The sequence below is a fragment of the Acanthaster planci genome, linkage group LG20, assembly GCF_054643075.1.
Source record: "Acanthaster planci isolate LZ-2023a linkage group LG20, COTS_SCS, whole genome shotgun sequence".
Classification (NCBI taxonomy): Eukaryota; Metazoa; Echinodermata; class Asteroidea; order Valvatida; family Acanthasteridae; genus Acanthaster; species Acanthaster planci.
Genome location: NC_141796.1, coordinates 10,258,775 through 10,281,270, shown reverse-complemented (window position 1 = coordinate 10,281,270; position 22,496 = coordinate 10,258,775). Strand labels below are relative to the sequence as shown.

Genomic DNA, 22,496 nt, shown 5'->3' with positions numbered 1-22,496 from the left:
GGTCATTCTGCCCAATCAGCTGACACGTTTCATAAATAATTTTATATACTAACTTAGTACGAACGCAAGAGGGCGGTATAATTTGCAACATTCATATTTCGACGTCACGTCGGGTCGTGTACTGCTGAGCTGACTGTGGCCTGATAAAAACCCTATTCCTTGGAAATTTTCTCGCAGTGTATATAAAGCCTGCAGGTTGCTATCTCTCTGGTGACGCGCACTTCTACACCGGCTAGACCAAGCTTCAGCATTCGTCCTGAGCATTCTTTTGTGTGAGTATTTCCGTGGTCCTTCATCATGTTCATCGTGTTGTTGGCCGAGGAGTAGGAGGCCTGCTCATTGTCACTCAATGTTGTCAGGTGACTGTCGATTTGCCTATGTATAGGGGTAGGCTTACCGGCCTATGTCACGTACTGTGTGACACAGGAAATATGTATGTGATTCTGAGGGAGCGACCACCATGTGTAGCCTGTCTGCCTGTAGCCTAGCCTACATTAAATTAATGCATGGAGGTCTGTGTGTTCAGCACAATCTTTGAATGAAAGTGTGCAAAGTTTAACTTTGCACAACTTCCACAAGTTTCCCTCAGCAATTTTTATTAGGTTGCACATATTTTAAATTTGCGCAGTTAACGTTGAGCACAATCTTTGAACGTGCACAGCTTCTGTCATCTTTGTGCCTCGAAGTGCAATTCTAAACATGCTAAAGTAAAAGGGAGTCATGATGGTTAGCATTCGACAGGGCCCAGCTGGCATCACGGGGATTCCCATTCCCTTCGAAGTCTCCAGCTAAATGGCATCAGTCGAGCTGGGAAACTGTCGCTTGAGTAAAGACTAGGATTCCAGTACAAACTAGTCATTTTGCAGGTCGTTTCAAAATCCTTATTTTCCTGATTGTTATTTATTTTGTCAGGGGTCTTACTTTTTGTTGCAGACATACATGTAATAATAGATGTATGGCTTTAAGAATTTTCTGAATTTAATGTCAACAGGGCAATTTAATAGCTCTCACAAAGATTTTTTTATAAGGAAGCAAAGTCCAAATTAAATGTCGACAGGGGAATTTAATTGCTCTCGTGTGGCAATATTCATCAAAATACTTGACGGGGAAATTTCTCGCGGCTGGCTGGCGTGTTGTGTGACATACCGTGCCCCGGCACTATAAGTACATGTGTATGCCATGCTGTACATACAGTGCATGCAGCAGGCACGTCATGTGCAAAACAGACCCGACAAAATTGTGCAAAACATGCAGTTGATGTCAGTCTCTTACACATGACTGTTGCCTGTGGTTCATGTATCCACACATGTTATCCCTGTGCGAAATTTTTTTTTTTTTTTTTTATCTGTCACATCTGTGGTTGTGCAGAATTCAAAAATTGCACATGCAAATTGTAAATTTGCACACTTTGTAAGAAATCTTGTGCTCAACATGTGCAAACTGCAATGCATGCCATTTCAACAGTGCAGTGAGCATGTACGCTGTCGGTACTCTGCAACCATGGCTAGTGGCTACTGATTTTTACAGTAGTATACCAGGCAAGATATGGGATGGAAGGGTACCCCCCCGCCTGTCCAATCCCTATACACACTCTAGACTATTGTTACCTAACACATCCCCCCCCTAGAAGTCTGTAAAGAATTCCTGAGATTCCGATCAAACAATGACCAACACAAAGGCGGCGGGGGTTCTCTCCGTCCCATGTCTTGCTTCAAATGCACAATAGACTGCAATAGTCTATACTTTATGTATTCATCCGGGAGTTTTCGCAACCCAAGGCAAAAACACTGTTGACTTGTCATGATGTAGTGCTTTGTTTTTACTGCAAAAGCCATGAGAATAGAGGTTGTAGATTTGTGTCCTAACAATTTCCAAAACACATGAGGCTTTTTTTTTTCATTTTTCCTTATTCAGTGTTTTATTTCAACCTCCAAGTAATACTGCCAAACTACAACCAAAAGCCTTACTAAGAGATGAACTACATGTAGGCCCTTCATCAGTTCGTGGATCATTTCAAATAGGGATCATCACTACAAAAAAGACCCGCTGTAAAACGTACACAAACGTGCAAGCCGATCCGACACACGGGGGTCATCCATATCCCCAGAATTGTGGGGTTTGACGTCTGCCCCGCTCCCACATTCATGGGAACGGGGCGGACGTCGGACCCCTTAGTTCTGGGGGAAGGTCTGCCATAGGTTAGCTCAAGCAGACATCTGGACATACGAAAGCCATCTAACCTGAGCTAACTATGGATGAAATGCATAAATAAGGGTTTTTATCCAGCTGCTAAAAGATTCTGAACCCTGACTTTTGTGACTTCGTGTCTCTTTCTTACAAATAATGAAAGGTTTGTAAATAATGATGGGGGCAGTGGAATTAGGACATGTGGGTGTTGGACGCAAATCTACAAATTCTGTTCTCATGGTCACTGACCATTGACCATACTGACCATTGTTGTTACTTGATTGAACATCAAACTTGTGGATGCCCCAAAATGATAGGCCTACACCGGACACGCCCTAGGCCTACTTTACTTTAGAGTTAAAATGACATTGACTGTCAAACATGGCCAAGTTAACACTAATGCGTTTTAGCACTCGTCTTGCTGAATTTGTCCCAGACAAAGTTAATTAAAAGTTGCACAAAACTTGAAGGTTCACCGTGTTCACAACTATTAAGAAAGCTTGATTTGGTTAATTACATGTAGGTGAATTCCCAGCCCCCTCAGTTTGACTACGCCTTGTGTCACAAACTGCACTCCATCTCTCGTCGGCCAGTTGCCGTATTTGACGCAATTTTGCTCCAGTAGCTGCCCCCGTGAGAGCTCAGCGTCATGGAAGCTCTGGTGATCTCCATGATACCGGCATTTGAAGCCGGCAGCGAGGCGGACATCTGCAACAAGTTACAGGAATTTAACAAAGAGGTACGGCCAACATCTCGGAGCAGAATCTCTGGAAAGAGTCTTTGTAATTCTTGGAGATACAAGTCTTTAAAGTTTGGAGATTATGCTGTACAATCGGTCAAAATGTCTTTGACCCGTATCTCAAAAACTAGCAAGCCAAAATGTAGTTTCTCAAATGAGCCCCTAGACATGTTTCATGCATGCATATGTCAATAACCACACTGACATGTACAACGTTTAATCTGCTAGGGGTCGGCTGAAATGTGTTGAATTGACAAGATGCGGCCCAAATGCAATGCTGCAGTTTGGTTGTGTGATGGTTTTTCCTCCAAATCACTCCATTTCTTGCACATGTTTTTTGTTTACCTCCCTCCATGAAACCTGGTTTCCTTTTATCTCGTCCGTCCTCAACTTCCTCAACATCTTGTCTTTCATTTTCAGAATGCGCAGACCTTTTTCTTCCCAGAGCTGGGATCTGAAACCAAAAAGGTGGGTTTGCTTTCCCTGCAGAATTCAGATCAACTTTTGCTCTCTCTGTCTGCTCCTTGTTTCCCTCAGCTCGGCTAGAAGCTGTGGCAAGATTTACGTCATTTAGGTCTAGTGTATCAATGTGAGTGTTCACAGTGACGCAAATAGTACTTTCACTTACGTCAGTCCTTTGGATGGAATTGTTTTAGTTGTAGTCATAATTCTACCAAAAGTCCAATCTAATTGTGCCAGACTTTCACTTTTACTTCGGCATTTGAGTTAAATTGAGTGAAGCTGTCGAAAACCGAAATCCAAACCTGGATTGCAAAATAAACATTGGATATCCAGTATTGGATATTTCCAGCAAGTTAAAATCTGGGCCATGAATCCCCTGGGGTGCTGGAAATTTACTTTTAATTAAATGGCATATGAGATGCGAAATTTGGGGAAAAACCAAGTTTCCAAACAAATCTTTTTACCGTTGATGAGGGATTACTTTCATCACTGTACACCCACGCGATCACTTCTTTTTATAACGTCAGACACCCAAAGACCAGAACAACACCTCCAAAACAAGACCATGCCAAATGCCCATTCCATTTCAGAAATTCATCGGTGACATTTTGCGGTCGCTGGAGGCAGGGTACAACACGGAGTGCTATTGCCTGTGTCTGGAAGCCCTGCGAATCCTGAGCAGGGAGGCTCATCACCTCTACCAGTTGGCTCAGAAGGAGGGCATCCTCTTGCTGATGAGACTGGCTGGCCTGGAGGAGAACCCTGTGAAATACAGCGACCAAGGTGTGGTCATGAGTGCTTGTTTTCCAGCCTGTAGAAATAATTTCTTTTCCCTAGTCCACTAGAGTATTCCAACTAAAGCCTGCATAAAATGAAATGTGTCCCAATATCATAAGGGATAATCAGTAGGTCATAGAGAATGATCGTCCCCAGCCGTCACCTGCCGTATGCCACACGCTCACACCGAGGACATTGAACCTTTCCTAGCATCAAGGTTCTGGGTCTGAATCACCCGGCACAGTATTACAATTACCTGTCCTGCACATCCCTCGGACAAACTTGTGTGCCAGAATTTCGGAGAAGCATGCAAGCGACGATCAAAGCATATAATCGTAATCACTATTTTGTGTCTCTTGTGTTTGCACCGTTCCCGTGTCAGTTATTACTGAGGCCGAGAAATGCCTGTGCAATCTTACCTACAACAGCAGCCAAGTACAACGTATGTGCCAGTAAGTTTCCTGCTCGCTGTTCCCTGATAAATAGACTAGTCACTGTCTGGTACACTCGCCGTTGAGTTCTTGTTGGTGGGGTCATTCCATGAGGTCGGGGCACAATTTGTGAAGGTGTCCTTAGTTACGTGGGTTCCGTAAAAATAAACAGCTATTTCCCTGCATGTGGATTCCAAATTATACATCTTGCAAGGCGGAATACAGAGGTGTGTGTTATTTTTACAGAGTAAATGACCTACTCTACAGGTCATGACAGGTGGTAAAAGTTACCCATCTAACAAGGACACCTGTCACAAATTGTGCCCCAACCTAATGGAATGACCCGGTAGCATATAGAACTATTGAATTCTACATTAAACCACCCATTCTTATCGTCCAAAGTCCGACGAGCCAGACTTCACCATGCATTCATGTATAGACAGTCGACTCTCCTTAAAACAATGCTCTAGGGACCAGAGAAAACACATTGTTTAAACCAGGACTTTGTTATAAGAGGAATGGAAAAAAACAAAGAAAGACGTAAGAATTCAAGAAATTGGGATTCTCAAAATATTGTCATTATAATCGTATTTTGTTATGAGAGTCAACTGTACATATCTAATGATACCATTCTAGTTTCGGGTATAAATGACTGTTTGAATTCAACATTGATCTTTGAGTGTCATATTGCTTAACGCCATTGAGTCGTGACATCATACATGCATGTCTTTCTGTTGTTGAAGTTCATGAGGTACAACCTCCCTGGTCTGCCTGTTCACTTTTTCAATACTGGGTACTTTGCATTTTGTTTAACAAACTGGTCTTTGGAGTCTGTGGTACAGCACTACAGATTTTGTACATTGGTTTTTCTTTGCCATATTTCTCCTATTTAGAGAGAACGATTGCGTCAAATACCTCATGAACAGGGTTAGATCCTACCCCAGCAGCAAACCGCAGATATCAAGTGACATAAAGGTAAGAGAGACTTCTTTTACTCCGTCTCTCTCCTTTTTACCCTCAAACACAGACTTGCTTGGAAATTCTACATCAAATTGGCCTGCTTAAAAAGCCAGAATGATGCTTACTCTAATAACAAACCCACTTTCCCTGTTCCCTGTTTGTACTCGTTCATTGATTATTTTTTTGGTTGATTTGTTTACGCTAGTTCTTCGACATGAGGTTATTGTTCCTGATGACAGCACTGTGTCCTCAAACAAGGTGAGAACAAACCAAAAATGCCAATGTGAATTGAAAATGGGTAGGTTTTGCGTTGACCTGAACAATTTTTTTTTTCCAGAAGTAAAGAATAAAATTCAGATGACCTCACAGCCTAAGGCCTGACCTTTTTGCGCCAATATAGTTGCACGGGCCTCAATCTAACTTGAATTTTGACAAATAAATTTTACAGATTATCTGAACTGTCCACAAGGATTGAACCATTTATGTGTGTTTTATTTCTTTTTTAATGTTTTCAGAGCACTTGTGAGAAAGGACTACAATGGAATCGAGCTGCTGATCCAAGTCCTTGAATCCGATGTGTTGGGATTCCCTCCGGCAATGCCGAACCCTGACACAACAGCAGTGCAAGAGACTGAGCCACAACCCCCAACGGAGAGCACCTCTGTTGCATCAGGCTCGCCTTCACCAGAGGGTGAAGGGACACAGACGAATGTAGGGACAGCAGCGGTTATAGACACAGTGACTGACACAGTGTCAGAATTGGCCAAAGGAACAGTGGCAGATGCTGCGGCGGATGCTCCGACAAACACAGTGACAGCAGCCACAGGGGACCCACTGGTGGTAGAGTCAGTGAAGTTGACCACGGAACAGGCTGATTTGGCCTGCGAAGTCTTCAAAGCGTTATTCAACACCGTCATACACACAAAGTCAAAGGAGCTAGAGACGGTAAGATATTTAACCCGGTGCTTCTACCTGTCTGCGACAAGCAGAAGTGCCCCCTCATCAGTTGGAAAAGAGCCATGTTGGTTTGGAGTGTTTAGTTTGTTGCTTGCGATGCTCAGTAACACGTGCATTTCGTAGTTTGTTAGTGAACCAGCGAAGTGCATTTCCGACCAAAGGAGCCTCCATCGCCAGGAAAATTGCACCCTCTCTTGGTCCAACTCAAGGGTTTATAGTGGAGTCTGTCGTATGCAAGTTATCTTCCACCTCTGTAACATTCAAGATGTATGGTGTAGATTCAACCATCCATAGCCATCAGCGTTGTCCGGAAATGAGAGGTTCTTTGTGATTTTGTCGTGAAGTTCAAATTATTTATATTTCTTTTGTGAAATGTAGGAGTTGGAGCCAGGTGTCTTAAGACGTTTAGGTAGAGCCTGTCGATGTGTCCTGCTGAGCGAGTCGGTAACACCTGCTAAGATGGAAGAGTGCCATAGGTAAGTGTGCCACGTGCACAGGGAGTCAATATCCTCGGCAAATCCTTGCTGGGAACCGGGCAAAAACAGTGCACGTGGAATGGCATTTTGGTTGTTGACCTTGTTTGTGTCCTTATGAGCTTGTGCTCCAAGAAATATCACCCCAGGGTGTGAAGGGATTCCATTTGATGGAGTTCTTATCTCTAAGAATCTCTTTGAATCAATGTAGATCCAGCTTAGAAGAGAGAATTTGACTTAAAATCAACTCATCAGCCAAAGCCTGCATAAAGTCGTGCCCTGTGTCTGGTTAGTGTATAGGTCTTAGGTATAGCCAGTTGAGTTTTTGCTGGCTCTTTTGCTTGAAGATTTTAGGGATGCTATTGAGAGTTTTAAAGTTTGCATTTTAACTTGCAGCCAGACCATTAACTTGATGACCTGCGCCCTGCCATTGGCATGCATACAAGAGCTGACCCCGGAACCTCGTGGGGGAGCGACCGGGGGGGACTTGCTGTTTGAAGGCCGCAGCACGGATGCCATCGTCAGCATCCTCAAGTTTCTGGAGATGAGAGTAGATAGGGTAAGATTGGGCTTTGGATGAAATATAAGTCCTGTCAAAAAGGTTTCCCAAAATCCTGGGCAGTGGACTCAGGGCCTAGTGGCATAGAACCTCTAACTGGAAAGTAATTTTTTTGTAAAGTTTTGTGCTCAGCAAGATTCAACTGGGAACCAGTCATAAGGGCTTTACGTTGTGTGACATTTTGGTTGGTATCCTGTTTTGGTTAAGCAAGTATTATCTATGCTTTTAGAGATTTCTGTGCGTGTAGCAGATCTTTGAAAATTGGTCGTAGGCTGTTCCAAATCACTTGGCTGTGGCTTAAATTATACACATCCCTATGAGAACTGGCTATGGCTACTACCATAGACTCCTGTGTAATTTCAAGCCGCTGCTAAGTAATTCAGACACTGGCTAGGATTACAGGAAGTGAACTTATTGGGGGCAGTAGACCGTGAGTCTTGGTTCTTTAGTTCTAGAACAAGTGGTTGTAGCGTCTTGGAAAGTGGAGTCCAGGTTCTATGAGTGGTGCTCCAGAGTATCAAGTTCTGGGGTCAAGGATGTTGAGAAGGCACCATTTGGTAGCAGGTGCTAAGGTATAGATGGATTTCACATTAGTGCTGTCTGCGCATATCCGCATCGAAACCGAGGCTCTCTGTGTTAAACTTTATCACGCACGCCCGAGGGGGTCCACACAGTACATGGAGTATCCCGCTCGTAAGTGTGACACCACTTCAGCTTAAACCACGCCCACTGCACAAGATAAACGACCGTCGCAGGTAGTTCGCGGTAAATTGCCATTATTTTTTCTTTTGACTTCACATCTCGAGTCGTCCTGAAAGACTCTTCCACAAAAGTTTGCAGCCTGAAAAGTCTGAATTTAACATACCTTTGTGTATTTTGTGTCTTGACTCCTTACTTTCAATCGTCTGATCGAATTAATAACTGAAGCTCGTTTTCAAACGTGGAAGTGCGCAGATTGATGCTTAAAGCATCGTATTGGGATCCCTCTATTGGCTCTTGGTTTAACGGCAGACAGCTCATAGAACATTAACGTCTCGGTTCCTGAAGAGGTATCATTAATAAACCTATTGAGTCTCTGTCTTTAAAAGTAAACCATTATTATAGTCAGTGCACATTGAAATTTGACGTCATGCTCCACTTGTTTTTTTTTTCCGTTAAAAGGCCGCAGCTGCCAAGAAGCTGCATGTTGTGGAGCAGCTGAATCCAGTGCTTAGCGCCCTCTGTGTTCTGAGCAGGACCAACCGACATATACGCAGATACCTGAAGAAAACGGTTGGTAATCGCACTTTCTTCTTCCAAGTTTTGCGTTCAGCATCTGTGCCTGAAGTTTGCAATTTCTTCCCTATTGCCAAGAAATGGACTTGAATCTTAAATGTAAACTCTTTCCTTTCATTCTTAACTGTGAGGGGTCTGATTCCGCTCATTACACACCAAATCAGTTACCCCTGCTGTTCTGATAGCAATTGGACTCGAACCAGTCACCACTAGATTTCTGGTCACAGTTCTGCACCACAGAACCACACTCCTTGCATATCCTGTGTGATAGGTTCTACATCAGTCAGTGTCGATCAAATATACCATCCATTGGCCTAATTAAGAATATCCAATTCCAACAATTAACACGCTTTATTCACCTGTACAGCCAGGTTTGTACCAAATAATCTGAAACTGGGTGGACTTGGACCAGTGACCATTCAACTGCTTGCCACAGTGTGACACCCCAGTACTGCTGTTCTTGCATTGCCCACATTACAGGTTCTGCCTCCTCTTAACAAGGAGCAAGCGTGCAACCTTCCTGAGGAAGGCGGAAGCCTGCGCAATAAGCTGGTCCGACTCATGACCAACCACTCCACCGATATCAAGGAAGTGGTGGCCGACTTCCTCTTTATCCTCTGCAAAGAATCAGGTGAGTTGAGATGACTGTCGACGTTTCCTAATCGCCTGTATGTATGCAGCTGTGCCAAAATACAATATCACAGAGAATGTTCTCCTATCCAAAAAGTCTTGAAGTATCTTCTGTCATTCTCCTGGTCGACAGATCACACCTTTTCCAAACCGTGCTCTCGTTCTTGTATAAAAAAAAAGAAACCATCTGTCTCATTGCAGTTACTCGTCTGATCAAATACACTGGCTATGGCAATGCAGCGGGGATGCTAGCGAGGCGTGGTCTCCTAGCAGGTGGCCATGGCAATAGAGACTACAGCTCAGATGACGAAGACAGCGACACAGAAGAGTACAAGGACATCAGGGATGAGTGAGTGTATCCCCCAAAATTATTAAAAGTAACTTCTCTTTTTCAATGCAATGGTTTTTAGTAAAAGGAGCACAGCCCCAAGATCATTTGCTAAATGTGAGGACATTGTTGACCTTTGACATAGGAGTCATCTCATGTAAATATGCACGTTTCCGCAAACTACACATAATTTTTTGGTTCCAAATTTGTGAGGACCACACACCTGTTATTACAAGGACGCTCAGCATTGTGGGATACATGAAAGTGCTCACAATGTAGTCCATGATTTTTGAATGACAGATATCATCTCCTCAATACATGGCGTCCCTACCCATTGCATTCTGCATCACCCCTACTGGGGTACTATCCATTGCATTCTGCGTCGCCCCTACTGGGGTACTACCCATTGCATTCTGCATCACCCCTACTGGGGTACTATCCATTGCATTCTGCATCACCCCTACTGGGGTACTATCCATTGCATTCTGCATCACTCTTACTGGGGTACTATCCATTGCATTCTGCGTCGCCCCTACTGGGGTACTATCCATTGCATTCTGCATCACCCCTACTGGGGTACCATCCATTGCATTCTGCATCGCCCCTACTGTGGTACTATCCATTGCATTCTGCATCACCCCTACTGTGGTACTATCCATTGCTTTCTGCGTCACCCCTACTGGGTACTATCCATTGCATTCTGCTTCACCCCTACTGGGGTGCTATCCATTGCATTCTGCATCGCCCATACTTAAGGTGCCATCCATTGCATTCTGCATCACCCCTACTGGGGGTACTATCCATTGCATTCTGCTTCACCCCTACTGGGGTGCTATCCATTGCATTCTGCATCGCCCCTACTGGGGTACTATCCATTGCATTCTGCATCACCCCTACTGTGGTACCATCCATTGCATTCTGCATCACCCCTACTGGGGTTACTATCCATTGCATTCTGCATCACCCCTACTGGGGTACTATCCATTGCATTCTGCATCACCCCTACTGTGGTACCATCCATTGCATTCTGCATCACCCCTACTGGGGTACTATCCATTGCATTCGGCGTCACCCCTACTGGGGTACTATCCATTGCATTCTGCATCACCCCTACTGTGGTACCATCCATTGCATTCTGCATCACCCTTACTTGGGTACTATCCATTGCATTCTGCGTCACCCCTACTGGGGTACTATCCATTGCATTCTGCATCGCCCATATTTAGGGTACCATCCATTGCATTCTGCATCACCCCTACTGGGGTACTATCCATTGCATTCTGCATCGCCCCTACTGGGGTACTATCCATTGCATTCTGCATCACCCCTACTTGGGTACTATCCATTGCATTCTGCATCATTCCTACTGGGGTACTATCCATTGCATTCTGCTTCACCCCTTCTGGGGTACTATCCATTGCATTCTGCCTCACCCCTACTGGGGTACTATCCATTGCATTCTGCATCACCCCTACTGTGGTACTATCCATTGCATTCTGCATCGCCCCTACTGGGGTACTATCCATTGCATTCTGCATCACCCCTACTTGGGTACTATCCATTGCATTCTGCATCATTCTTACCGGGGTACTATCCATTGCATTCTGCTTCACCCCTTCTGGGGTACTATCCATTGCATTCTGCTTCACCCCTACTGGGGTACTATCCATTGCATTCTGCATCACCCCTACTGGGGTACTATCCATTGCATTCTGCATCACCCCTACTGTGGTACTATCCATTGCATTCTGCATCATTCCTACTGGGGTACTATCCATTGCATTCTGCTTCACCCCTTCTGGGGTACTATCCATTGCATTCTGCCTCACCCCTACTGGGGTACTATCCATTGCATTCTGCATCACCCCTACTGTGGTACCATCCATTGCATTCTGCATCACCCCTACTGGGGTACTATCCATTGCATTCTGCATCACCCCTACTGGGGTACTATCCATTGCATTCTGCTTCACCCCTACTGTGGTACCATCCATTGCATTCTGCATCACCCCTACTGGGGTACTATCCATTGCATTCTGCGTCACCCCTACTGGGGTACTATCCATTGCATTCTGCCTCACCCCTACTGTGGTACCATCCATTGCATGCTGCATCACCCCTACTGTGGTACTATCCATTGAATTCTGCGTCACCCGTACTGGGGTACTATCCATTGCATTCTGCGTCACCCCTACTGGGGTGCTATCCATTGCATTCTGCATCGCCCATACTTAGGGTACCATCCATTGCATTCTGCATCGCCCATACTGAGGGTACCATCCATTGCATTCTGCATCACCCCTACTGGGGTACTATCCATTGCATTCTGCATCGCCCCTACTGGGGTACTATCCATTGCATTCTGCATCACCCCTACTTGGGTACTATCCATTGCATTCTGCATCACCCTTACTTGGGTACTATCCATTGCATTCTGCATCACCCCTACTGGGGTACTATCCATTGCATTCTGCTTTACCCCTTCTTGGGTACTATCCATTGCATTCTACCTCACCCCTACTGGGGTACTATCCATTGCATTCTGCTTCACCCCTACTGGGGTGCTATCCATTGCATTCTGCATTGCACATACTTAGGGTACCATCCATTGTATTCTGCATCACCCCTACTGGGGGTACTATCCATTGCATTCTGCTTCACCCCTACTGGGGTGCTATCCATTGCATTCTGCATCGCCCCTACTGGGGTGCTATCCATTGCATTCTGCATCGCCCATACTTAGGGTACCATCCATTGCATTCTGCATCACCCCTACTGGGGTACTATCCAGTGCATTCTGCTTCACCCCTACTGGGGTGCTATCCATTGCATTCTGCATCGCCCATACTTAGGGTACCATCCATTGCATTCTGCATCACCCCTACTGGGGTACTATCCATTGCATTCTGCTTCACCCCTACTGGGGTGCTATCCATTGCATTCTGCATCGCCCCTACTGGGGTACTATCCATTGCATGCTGCTTCACCCCTACTGGGATACTATCCATTGCATTCTGCTTCACCCCTTCTGGGGTACTATCCATTGCATTCTGCCTCACCCCTACTGGGGTACTATCCATTGCATTCTGCTTCACCCCTACTTGGGTACCATCCATTACATTCTGCATCAACCCTACTGGGGTACTGAGCCACATGAAACTGAAGAAAGTACTCGACTGCAACGCTGGTTGTTTTGCCTTCATTTCAGGGTGAATCCTGTGACGGGTCGCGTAGAGTCCGAACGGCCCAATCCGATGGAGGGCATGACGGACGAGCAGAAAGAGGTAGCCGCCATCGAGCTTGCCAACATGATCCACAAGATCACAAGGTACCACTCGCAAGATGCACATTGTCCTAGCCAGTTCAAAAGAAGACTCGTCTCTTGTGGCCTATTCAAAGCAACCCCCTCCCGGATTTTTGGTGGATATTCCTTCATCCCTTAACCTGCACCCCTTTAAATCACGATACTAGACCACAAAGCTGAAGACTCTGAGGGATCCTGCACACAGACTTAGCAGTGATTCTATGGTTGCGTGCCGAACTTTTTAATTTACTCGCATCATTGGCCTTTTTTTTTTTCATCAGAGAAGGCGTGGTTCAACCCATGTCAGTTTCCGATGACGGCAAGCTGATACCAATGATGGATGTTGTGCAGAAGGCAACCATGGAAGCCAACCAGCAACCAGCCCCAGACTCATCTGATGATGATGATCAAGACGGTAACTAACAGCTGTTTAAGTTTGCCATTCAAAAGAGTTATTTATCGATCCTGATTGCACGCAACAGTCAACAAATAACGTGGAACACGTTTACTCCTGATTATCATGCATCTAAGTATTTTTAGTAACTTAACATCCGTCAACATTTTAAATTCATCGGATGTCCAGAGTTGCCTTAAATTGGGAAAAAAAGGGAAGAAAATAGCGCATCTGAGTTACTGAAGTTCAGTTATTCAATATCCACTAGAAATTAACGAACGACAGAGGGGTGTCAAAACTAGCCTTAAATGTGTCCAAAAGATGCGTTGTCAACCGTTGTCAACTACCCATGGCTGTTCAAAAAAGGTTGTTGATTGAATAAATTCCCCTCTACACATTGGACACAGTAACAGTGCCCCAGTAACACAGTAGTCCTCGCATATTCCCTGGGTGGGAACCTGTGAGGCACATATTTGAGTCTGCTACTACTGGTTCTACTAAAAGGCTATCAGTGCACGTGTCGGAGAACAGGAACCAGACTTGTTATTCTACTGACCAATCAGATCCATGCACCGTGTGAACTGATCCAAGAGTTTCATCCTGAGGCAATAAAATAAAAATTTCCTCACTCTGATTGCACCTTGTGAGAGAGTTTGCTGGCAGGTTTTGCCACAAATCTCTCACTGGATGTCAAATTTTAGAAAGACTGCAAGACTGTCAGAAATATTTTTTTTGGCACACATTAAAAGGACGTTGTTTTAAAAGATATATTGATCTAAAATGAGTGTGTGGGAGAAGTGAATAGATGGAAAACATCTCAGCGTTTTACTTTATGTGAACATTTTGTGTGAGAAATTGAGGATGTCCTATAATTTTCCTTGAACATCAAAATTTGTACGAAATTACTGTTTGCACGAATCACTGCAGTCTCTCAGCTTTTGTCAACAACATCAGAATCATAAAGTAGCCCAGTAATTTTTTCTAGTCATCTAAAACATTGGTTTCACATTCATGATATTTAGTGTTGAATATTGTTGTATTTGCACCACGCATTGAACACTTCTTTGGTAATGCATTAAAAAGAAATCTTTTTAAAAAATAAAAATAACGGAAAATTTGGGGACATTCTGTAAGTATTTGTCAGCTGAAGTAAAGATCAATTGAAAATGTAAAGCAGGCAGTGTATGGTTAATGGGATTATGATAACAATTTTATCTAATTGTGAAATGTGTTATATCATTTGGCTCGGAAGTACATGTATTTTACATGTAATGTGCACGGAAGTGTAAGGTTTAAATTGATCAGTGATGAACAGAACATTTTAGGGAAAAAAAAAATGAATGTTACATGTATGTCTTTGTACAGGAGCCTGTGAAAAAACTTTATGAAAGAAAATTTACCGATGCCAAAAAAAAACCCCTTGGGTCAGAATTTTTTGGCCACAGCTCAAAATCACAGGCACACGTATGAAAGTCACTAGCCGGCGGTTTCATGCATTTCCCATTAATTCATGTGTCACTTCCAGCCGTAGCTCAGTAATTCGGACGTGGAGACAAATTTCTTACTTCGGACTCATTGTTGCGTTTTTTTGTCAGCTTGCATCACACCCCAAAAGCACGGATATTACATCTGTAGTTCACCCAAAAATTCCACCACTCTTCAGTCATAGTCACGTTGAATTTCTGCTGTTTGGAAGAGAGATTATTTGGTAGGATTTGTAGCAAGTTGCAAAGTTTCAGTTTTAACCTATTATGCGTTGCAAGTCGATTCTTAATTGATATTGATGTATATGTGCATTATTTATTTAAACCCTCTTTCCCTTCAGATGGATCTTGCCATTATCTGTCAGAATTGCGTACAGTATTTTGTGGTGATTTTGGTTAAATTCACCTGAGAGTAAAAATGGTAGCATAATGTTCCAACTTCTTTTATTATATTGTTCACCGGAATTACTACAATATTTTTGAAATGTTGATGAATGCACACTGAAAAAATAAAAAACTGACACATGGAGTTTGTTTCATTCAGTGAAGCTGTTAACCAACGCCCAAATTGTTTATGAAAAAATTCCCTTACATAAATCGATGAAACTGACAATTGTTTTATTTGCAAAACTATTACCTCAACAATTGCAATTTTATTGAAAACCATCCATTACCTATGAAATTGAAATAATCGTGCTGTATATATAAAAAGTGAAATTATAAAGCCAATCTTTTATAGTCATACCCAATCATAAATATTTACATTCAGACAAATATATTTACAGATTATCGGCAATAAATATTTAATTCATGACACAAAATATTGCTCTATGAAAGCCTTTCAAAATCTGATTTTTATAAAACATTCCAACCACATCAGGGTCTACTTAATGCCTGAAAATAGTAAGGTGACCATTTTCTAGAGGGGGGGTCAGGTTAATACAAGGACATAATAAGCATCAGACATACGTCACTGAAAATGTGTTTAACCCTGAACATTTACAAATTTGATGGTATTAACCCCTTGACGACAGGAATTTGTTTCTGAAAGCCGACTCCAAGAATTCCAGCCTTACTTGGCCACGAAGGCCACCTGCCAAACTGCCCGCTTTGAATTACACAGTGAAAAGGCTCATTGTTCGGTGGCATGCGGCTCTATTCACGCTTCCACATTCCCCTTGCCTCTTTTCAAAGTGGGGACTATTGTGAAGCTGGTGATTATGATGCAAATTCGGCCAAATTCGGCGTTTTCATTTCACACACAAAGGCCAATCACCATATATACAAGAGCCAGGGTCTGCCTTCTTTCACCGTAATTGCTTGAGCGTGGGCCAAGAATAATAGCTGAAAAGCGGGCCGAGGATCTCAATTTTCACGGTGGCTCTTACTGTCTTCCTGTGCGGTGGGTTTAACACGCACACTAGTCAACGACAAAAAAACATTGGTACCAACAAAAATTGGCAAAACTCGTTTTGAGCTTGTGAATAACGTTAGTGACCCTGGCAAACGCACCCTCAGTTCTTTGCAAACAATGGCATTTACAACACACTGACTTTCCCGACTTTTAGCATTGCATTAACCATTTCGCGCCGGGAGGCGGCTAGATAGACACGCCGTAAAAATTGAGATCTTCAGCCCGCTTTTCAGCTATTATTCCCAGCCCACGCTCGAGCGAACATGGTGAAAGAAGGCAGACCCTGGCTCTTGTGTATATGGTAATTGGTCTGTGTGTGTAGCCTAGAAATGAAAAAACCGAATTTGCATCATAATCACCAGCTCCACAATAGTCCCCACTTTGAAAAGAGGCAACGTGAATGTGGAAGGGTGAGTACAGCCGCATGCCACTGAACAATCAGCCTTTTCACCGTGTAATTCAAAGCGTGCAGAGCACGCAGGGCCACAAACCGAGAATTTGCGGTTTGGCAGGTGGCCTTCGTGGCCAAGCGAGTCGGCTTTCGGAAACAAATTCCCATCGTCAAGGGGTTAAACATCAACAGCAACACGTGACATCTTGCAGGTACTTAATCTATCAGTCCTTTGAGAGGACAAACGGCTAACTATCACTGGAGTCCGTTTCGGAACTACTTTCAGACGAATCACTGCTATCCGAGGAATCACTACGCCAGGATGACTTACCCCTCCAGTTTGAGTTATCCTGCCGCCTTGGCTGTCTAGAGCTGAGTCTGGGTAATGCAAATCTCTTGTTGGTGGACCCTTCCACTTTGTGAGAGGGGTGCGACTTGGAGAGGGAATTCAGAGGCGCCGTGGTTTCTGAAACGGTGTAAAAGTTTCTTAAAGGAGACTTTGCAGCACCCCCCTTCAGGGCGTCCACTGACTGGCAGCTGTTGGCTCTGTAACCACGGAAACCACCTCTGGGATTCTGATTGGTCAACCCCCCTGGTGTTAACTTAGCAGGCTGACTATTGGCTGCATCATCTGTTCCCTCTGATCCCGCTTTCCTGTCTTCTTCATTTTCAAATGTGGATTCTGGGGATTTCCTTGGTCCAAACTGTTCGTCCTTTAAAACAAACAAAGTTAATGAAGCTACTATCATTTCGATACGATATACTTCACGTGATAAAATTGATCTCTTATTCATTATGAAAGTAAATTCAATGACACCATTAGCCTCGTCCACTGTATGAAAAGTCTGATAACGGTTGGCTTACAACCCCCCCCCCCAAAAAAAGCCAAAGAGTGACTCTTGGAGCATTTCTCATTAGGGCATTTTTGCCATCCCACCCAAAAAAAACTTCAGCGCACCCATGTTTTACCCTCGGCAAATAAAAGACCCATCCTTGGACCCAACTGGCCACGCCAAGGTGCTCCACTCCATCATGAGTGCACCCGAAATCTAAATGAAGAGCTCCTCACCAAGACAGCTTCCTGCTCCTTGATCAAATCCTCCAGGGCCTTCTTCCATCCTAAAACCCTGGCAAACCGCTGGACGCACTCCACCAGGTCTCCTGTCACCGCGACGTCATTGAAGCGGCCTGAACGCGGCCGGGCAAAGGGGCCCACCGCCTCCCGGTTGATCAGCAACCTGGGAACGTACCCCCTGGCCGAGTTGACGATACCCGCAAAGGGCTGGACCTTGAAAGGATCCGATGAAAAATATGACTACCAAGTCTAAACTCTGCTTTACCTGTACGAACATGCAGGAAGTCCCCACAAAAAAACATCATTCCTATGTAAACACACACCATCTGTGTTCCTGCACAGAGCGGATTATTTCAGCGTCCTCAACTTAAGAGGTTCTACAGATTAGTGGCTACTTGACTATACCAGAAATGGCTACCATAACAGAACACCCTAGCACTTTTTTTTACCTCTAACGAAGTACCCATGACTATGACGAGGTCACACTGGGCAAAGTCCTTCAGATAGTAAAAGAACCTCTTCGGCAGGTCCTCACCAAAGAAGACAATGTCCGGCTTGACTTTACCCTTCAAAAATTGGAAAATTCAACAGAGGTCTGGCTCAAAAATTACTCAATAAACACTCAAATGCACTCAGCAATGTTTGGTGAATTTAACCGTCTAGTTATTATTAGAGGTGTGTAAACACAGGAACAATTAATTCTCAGCGAACAGTCAAGATCGAAAGTGGAGAGACAGTTGGCAAAACTGGAAGACTCACTCTTACCCTACAAGATCGTTGTTTGCAAATTGGTGTCACATCATTCATGATCTCTGCCTGTTGGAAATGAGAGAAAAAAGTTTTGAATAAAGAGTATTGCTGCAGAGGTACAACGCAGAAATGTTGATCTCAAGGTCTTCTCAAGTCTGAGCTCCTACAGAAATTCTCCAAATTATAGCAGAAAAAAAATCTTTCTAACCATCATTCAAATTGAAAATGCACACTTACTTTTGTGTCGTCCCCGTCATATTTCTCTCCGCATCGCGTACACGTTGATGTCGCAAATGTCCCATGAGCCTCCACAAGCTTGGCAGCTGGAATCCCTGCCACTGTAAATGGAGACACATATTCTCTTGGGATTAAGAAAAAGTACAAGACCCAAGCCAGACCAAGAGAGGGCGCAATATTCCTACTAACAGAGGCTCCTTGGTGGGAACTCCACTTCGCTGGTTCACAAATGACTATGCGTTGCGATCGCGAAATGATCCCCAACAACATGGTCCTTTTCAACCAATGATGGGGTCCTGCTCTGGGCAGATAGAAATTTGACATACAGTGTCGTTTCTGCATCTAGCAGCAACAATCCGACAGTTAGACATTGCCCAAACTTACTTCTCTCCAGGCCGTCGATATTCTGTGTGTACATCCGTAAGAGGATTCCCTTCTCGTGCAGCATCCTGACAAAATAGTGGACGTAATTTGGCCGGTAGTTCCCCGGGTAAAGCTCCTTGGCCAAGGTGAAGAAAGGTCGGGGGTCACGGTGGAAGAAGTCGATGTCAAATATGGCCTCGGGATAAGGGATTTTGTACTGCTGCAGGTTGTCATAGAGACCAGATCCCGGGGATCTATTGAGAGTAAGATCATTACAGATTTCAAACAACTCAGGAATAACAGACACAACGACAGGGGAGGGGAGAGTAGTGGGTGCCCCGGGGTGCCTCACAATTGCACTTTCGAAAGAGTGAAATGAACAACCTATACAAAAGCATTTTAATTACTTTTAAAACCCCTCCCCCCTTGTTTGAGAGGTTTATCGAGAGTAGTCTCTCAACTTAACAGTATTGATGCTGACCTGAAATCTGGGATTCCACTCGGAGTGCTGATGCCAGCCCCGGCCATGACGACAATGTTGTGGCTTTTCTTGGTCAGGATCCAGCGAGCCACGTCCTCCAAGCTCTTACAGACGTGACTGCTACTTGCCGCTGAGCTACTGCGACGAGATGACTGGGCACTAATTAGAACAAAAACCCAGCAAATTATAGAGTATGAATCGACACGGAAAGTCTCAAATACATGTATACCAGTGGCGCTATCATGTGGTCATTACCAAAGCAAGGAACGGTAACTCCCAGTCTTGGCCCAATGCGTAAGAGACTGACAGGGATTGTTGCATTTGTCAAGCACTAGTATGGCCTATCACAACAATCGATCCATTATCGATCACTGGCGCCTTGGACAAAGACCAGCTCAAAAGAAAATATGACCAGGCAAAATGTCTTTTAACCACATGCTGCCAGTGGCAGTTATCAATGTTGATGATGCTAGGCTGGGATAATTATTTTTTTTTTCTGTTGTAAAAATTCTTTAAAAATTCCTATCTTCATTTACTGCACACTTACAAACACCTGAAGGACTGCCTGGTATCCACTCTAGCCTGACAGACAAAATCTATTGACGCCCGAGTATTTCAGCCAGGCCTGCAGCCTTGTAAAAAGAGCCCAGATTGTGCGGTATTATATAACTTTCTTTTGTTCACAAACCTGGCACAGTGTGCTGTTGACCTGTTTTCAAGAGGGGCCAGAATAGCATGCAGCCGTGCTGTGTGGCTCATCGCTGCTTTTGTCCCTGGTGGTAATCCGCTCACTCTAAATGCCCCAAACCATGGTATACTGTTTCAAAACTAGGCTGGATTATCTCCACTTTTGAGATGAAAAATTTCAGTAATGCCCAGCAGCCTGGTCTTTTGTTCCGAGTACGGTCTTTTGTTACAAGGCCCAGTTTCCTTTGTCCGAGTTCGGAGACCCCGGCCAAGCATTTAAAGCATAGTGTCCGGAACCGGAATCCCCGGCAGGAAGTGGTTAAGCAAACATTCAGGGAACCTGTCATGAGCAAGATGAGCTGTATACATCACATGACATTTTGGGCTGGTAACCATACTAGCGAAGCCAAACTGTTCTGGGCTATTTAAAGTAAACATTGCACACATGGCAGCTCGATCCATGCCACAGGCTTCAGTGGTTGAATACACACCTCGATGCTGATTTCCTGTCTTGAATTGTCAACTTCTGGAAGGACTTTGAGATCCCTGCATCCGACTGGCTGTTTCTCAGTCGGTGCTGGCGGACGTTACGCTTCGTGTTGACGTTGCCTGCGCTGCTGGAAGTGGTCAACTTTCGAGTTGGGGAAGAGGTTCTGTCAGGAAGGCTTGCTGTTGTTGATTTCGGACGAACATCAAATGCCGCTTGCACTCTCCCTGATGTGACAGTAAATAAACACATGTAGAAATCCATTAATTTTGTTAGTCACTGATGAACTGACTTTTATCTAAGAACAGCGCCTCAGCCCTGACACTACAGCGTATTAAAGGGGCACGGCAAGTTTTGCCTTGACTTTGTATAAAAAAGCAGGGCACCAAGGCAATTTTCAGAATTATCAAAGGGCTTTAAGGAAACAGAACAATTATTGCATGGGGCTTTAAGGCAAGTTTGTAAAAGGGACATTGCTAAAACTAAAGATGCAAACATATCCAGTTTGCTGCATTTTGAACTCTTGAACTTTGAAGTTGGAGAATAAGACTTTTAATCGGTCAGGACATTTAGTGGGCTGGCAAAAGTACAGTGGTCTAGGTACAGACTCGAACCTAAGCTCATCACGCGCGATAGTTTAGTCCAAGCCACGCCATTTGTGCGAGTTAGCTGGTCGTGCATGCAAATGCATAATATATTGAAAATGACACTTCGATTTCATGCAGACACCAGTGAAAGTTGGCAACCAAGGTGTGCTGCACACTCCCTCTAGCAAATCACTCAGGCCTACGTGTGTTGCTGTGCAACGTACATAATACTATAGGCCTACATGTACTGTGTGGATGTACAATCATAAGTGTACACAGGTTTTGACATCACAGAACAAAAATAAGCCTTCTAAAAATATGGCGTTGCCTGCCTTGTAGGAACTCGAGGGTACGACGACGGCAGCACTCTGGAAAGCTACAGACAGTCGTCGTGAAAATGGGCATTTTTGAAAGGCATCACGGCAATGGCTGAGCACACAGGCAATTGCTGTCATGTAATATCAGGACTGGCGCCTTCATCAGTTATGTCCGTAATTAAAAAATTAATGCAATTTTGATTTCACCAGCAGACATCGGGACATGGCAAAAGTGATAAAATAAAATAACTGATTCCAAATAGTACACTTCTATACTCTAAAAGACAGAAGTCTCACCCTTTGAAAGCTTGTTGTTTCGCTTCTTTGTAGCCATGGTGGATTTTGCAGTACCGGGGTTGCCTCGAATCGACGCTGCGGTCGCACTGCCAGCGTTTTGCTTGGTGACGTTGGTCAACGAACTCGCCATATTTACCGCCAAAAATTGCATCTCCAACAGAACATTTCGTCCTAACGAAGGCCACATTGTTCTTTCTGACGAGACGTCTTACGGAAAGACATCCTCTTGAAAGTTTTGATTTACTTAAAACACAGCTTCAAGGCGATAAAATCTCGGTCACAGAGTTCCCGTCCACAAGGCACAGAGACATTATTTCTGAAATGGCAAATTACTACCGATTGGTGGCGCTATGCAAGCCGTTACAAGAAAAAATAATGCACACAAATTGCTCTCATTCGGACGAAAACCCGGAGGGAGGAGACGAAAAGAGAGGGAACATTATCGAAGGA

General features: G+C 44.2%; 2 protein-coding genes across 2 annotated transcripts; one reads left to right on the top strand and one right to left on the bottom strand.

The window, feature by feature from the left end:
- The first annotated feature begins 76 nt into the window (after positions 1 to 76).
- LOC110974989 (chaperone Ric-8A-like) lies at positions 77 to 15,489 on the top strand. Its single transcript, XM_022227004.2, has 15 exons — positions 77 to 272; positions 2,711 to 2,926; positions 3,347 to 3,394; positions 3,979 to 4,171; positions 4,548 to 4,617; positions 5,490 to 5,571; positions 5,762 to 5,814; positions 6,072 to 6,501; positions 6,892 to 6,989; positions 7,383 to 7,545; positions 8,707 to 8,817; positions 9,301 to 9,451; positions 9,652 to 9,799; positions 12,987 to 13,106; positions 13,364 to 15,489. Exons 2-15 carry the CDS (start codon positions 2,837 to 2,839, stop codon positions 13,503 to 13,505), a joined length of 1,899 nt encoding a protein of 632 aa, XP_022082696.2. The 5' UTR covers positions 77 to 272; positions 2,711 to 2,836; the 3' UTR covers positions 13,506 to 15,489.
- Positions 15,490 to 15,573: 84 nt separating this feature from the next.
- On the bottom strand, positions 15,574 to 22,419 carry sirt3 (sirtuin 3). The gene is made up of 9 exons (XM_022227138.2): positions 22,047 to 22,419; positions 20,850 to 21,072; positions 19,672 to 19,830; positions 19,212 to 19,444; positions 18,828 to 18,928; positions 18,606 to 18,656; positions 18,290 to 18,406; positions 17,835 to 18,053; positions 15,574 to 17,478 (listed from the first exon to the last, which is right to left on the bottom strand). The coding sequence occupies exons 1-9, from the start codon at positions 22,231 to 22,233 to the stop codon at positions 17,014 to 17,016; spliced, it is 1,755 nt and encodes a 584-aa protein (XP_022082830.2). The 5' UTR covers positions 22,234 to 22,419; the 3' UTR covers positions 15,574 to 17,013.
- Positions 22,420 to 22,496: the final 77 nt, after the last annotated feature.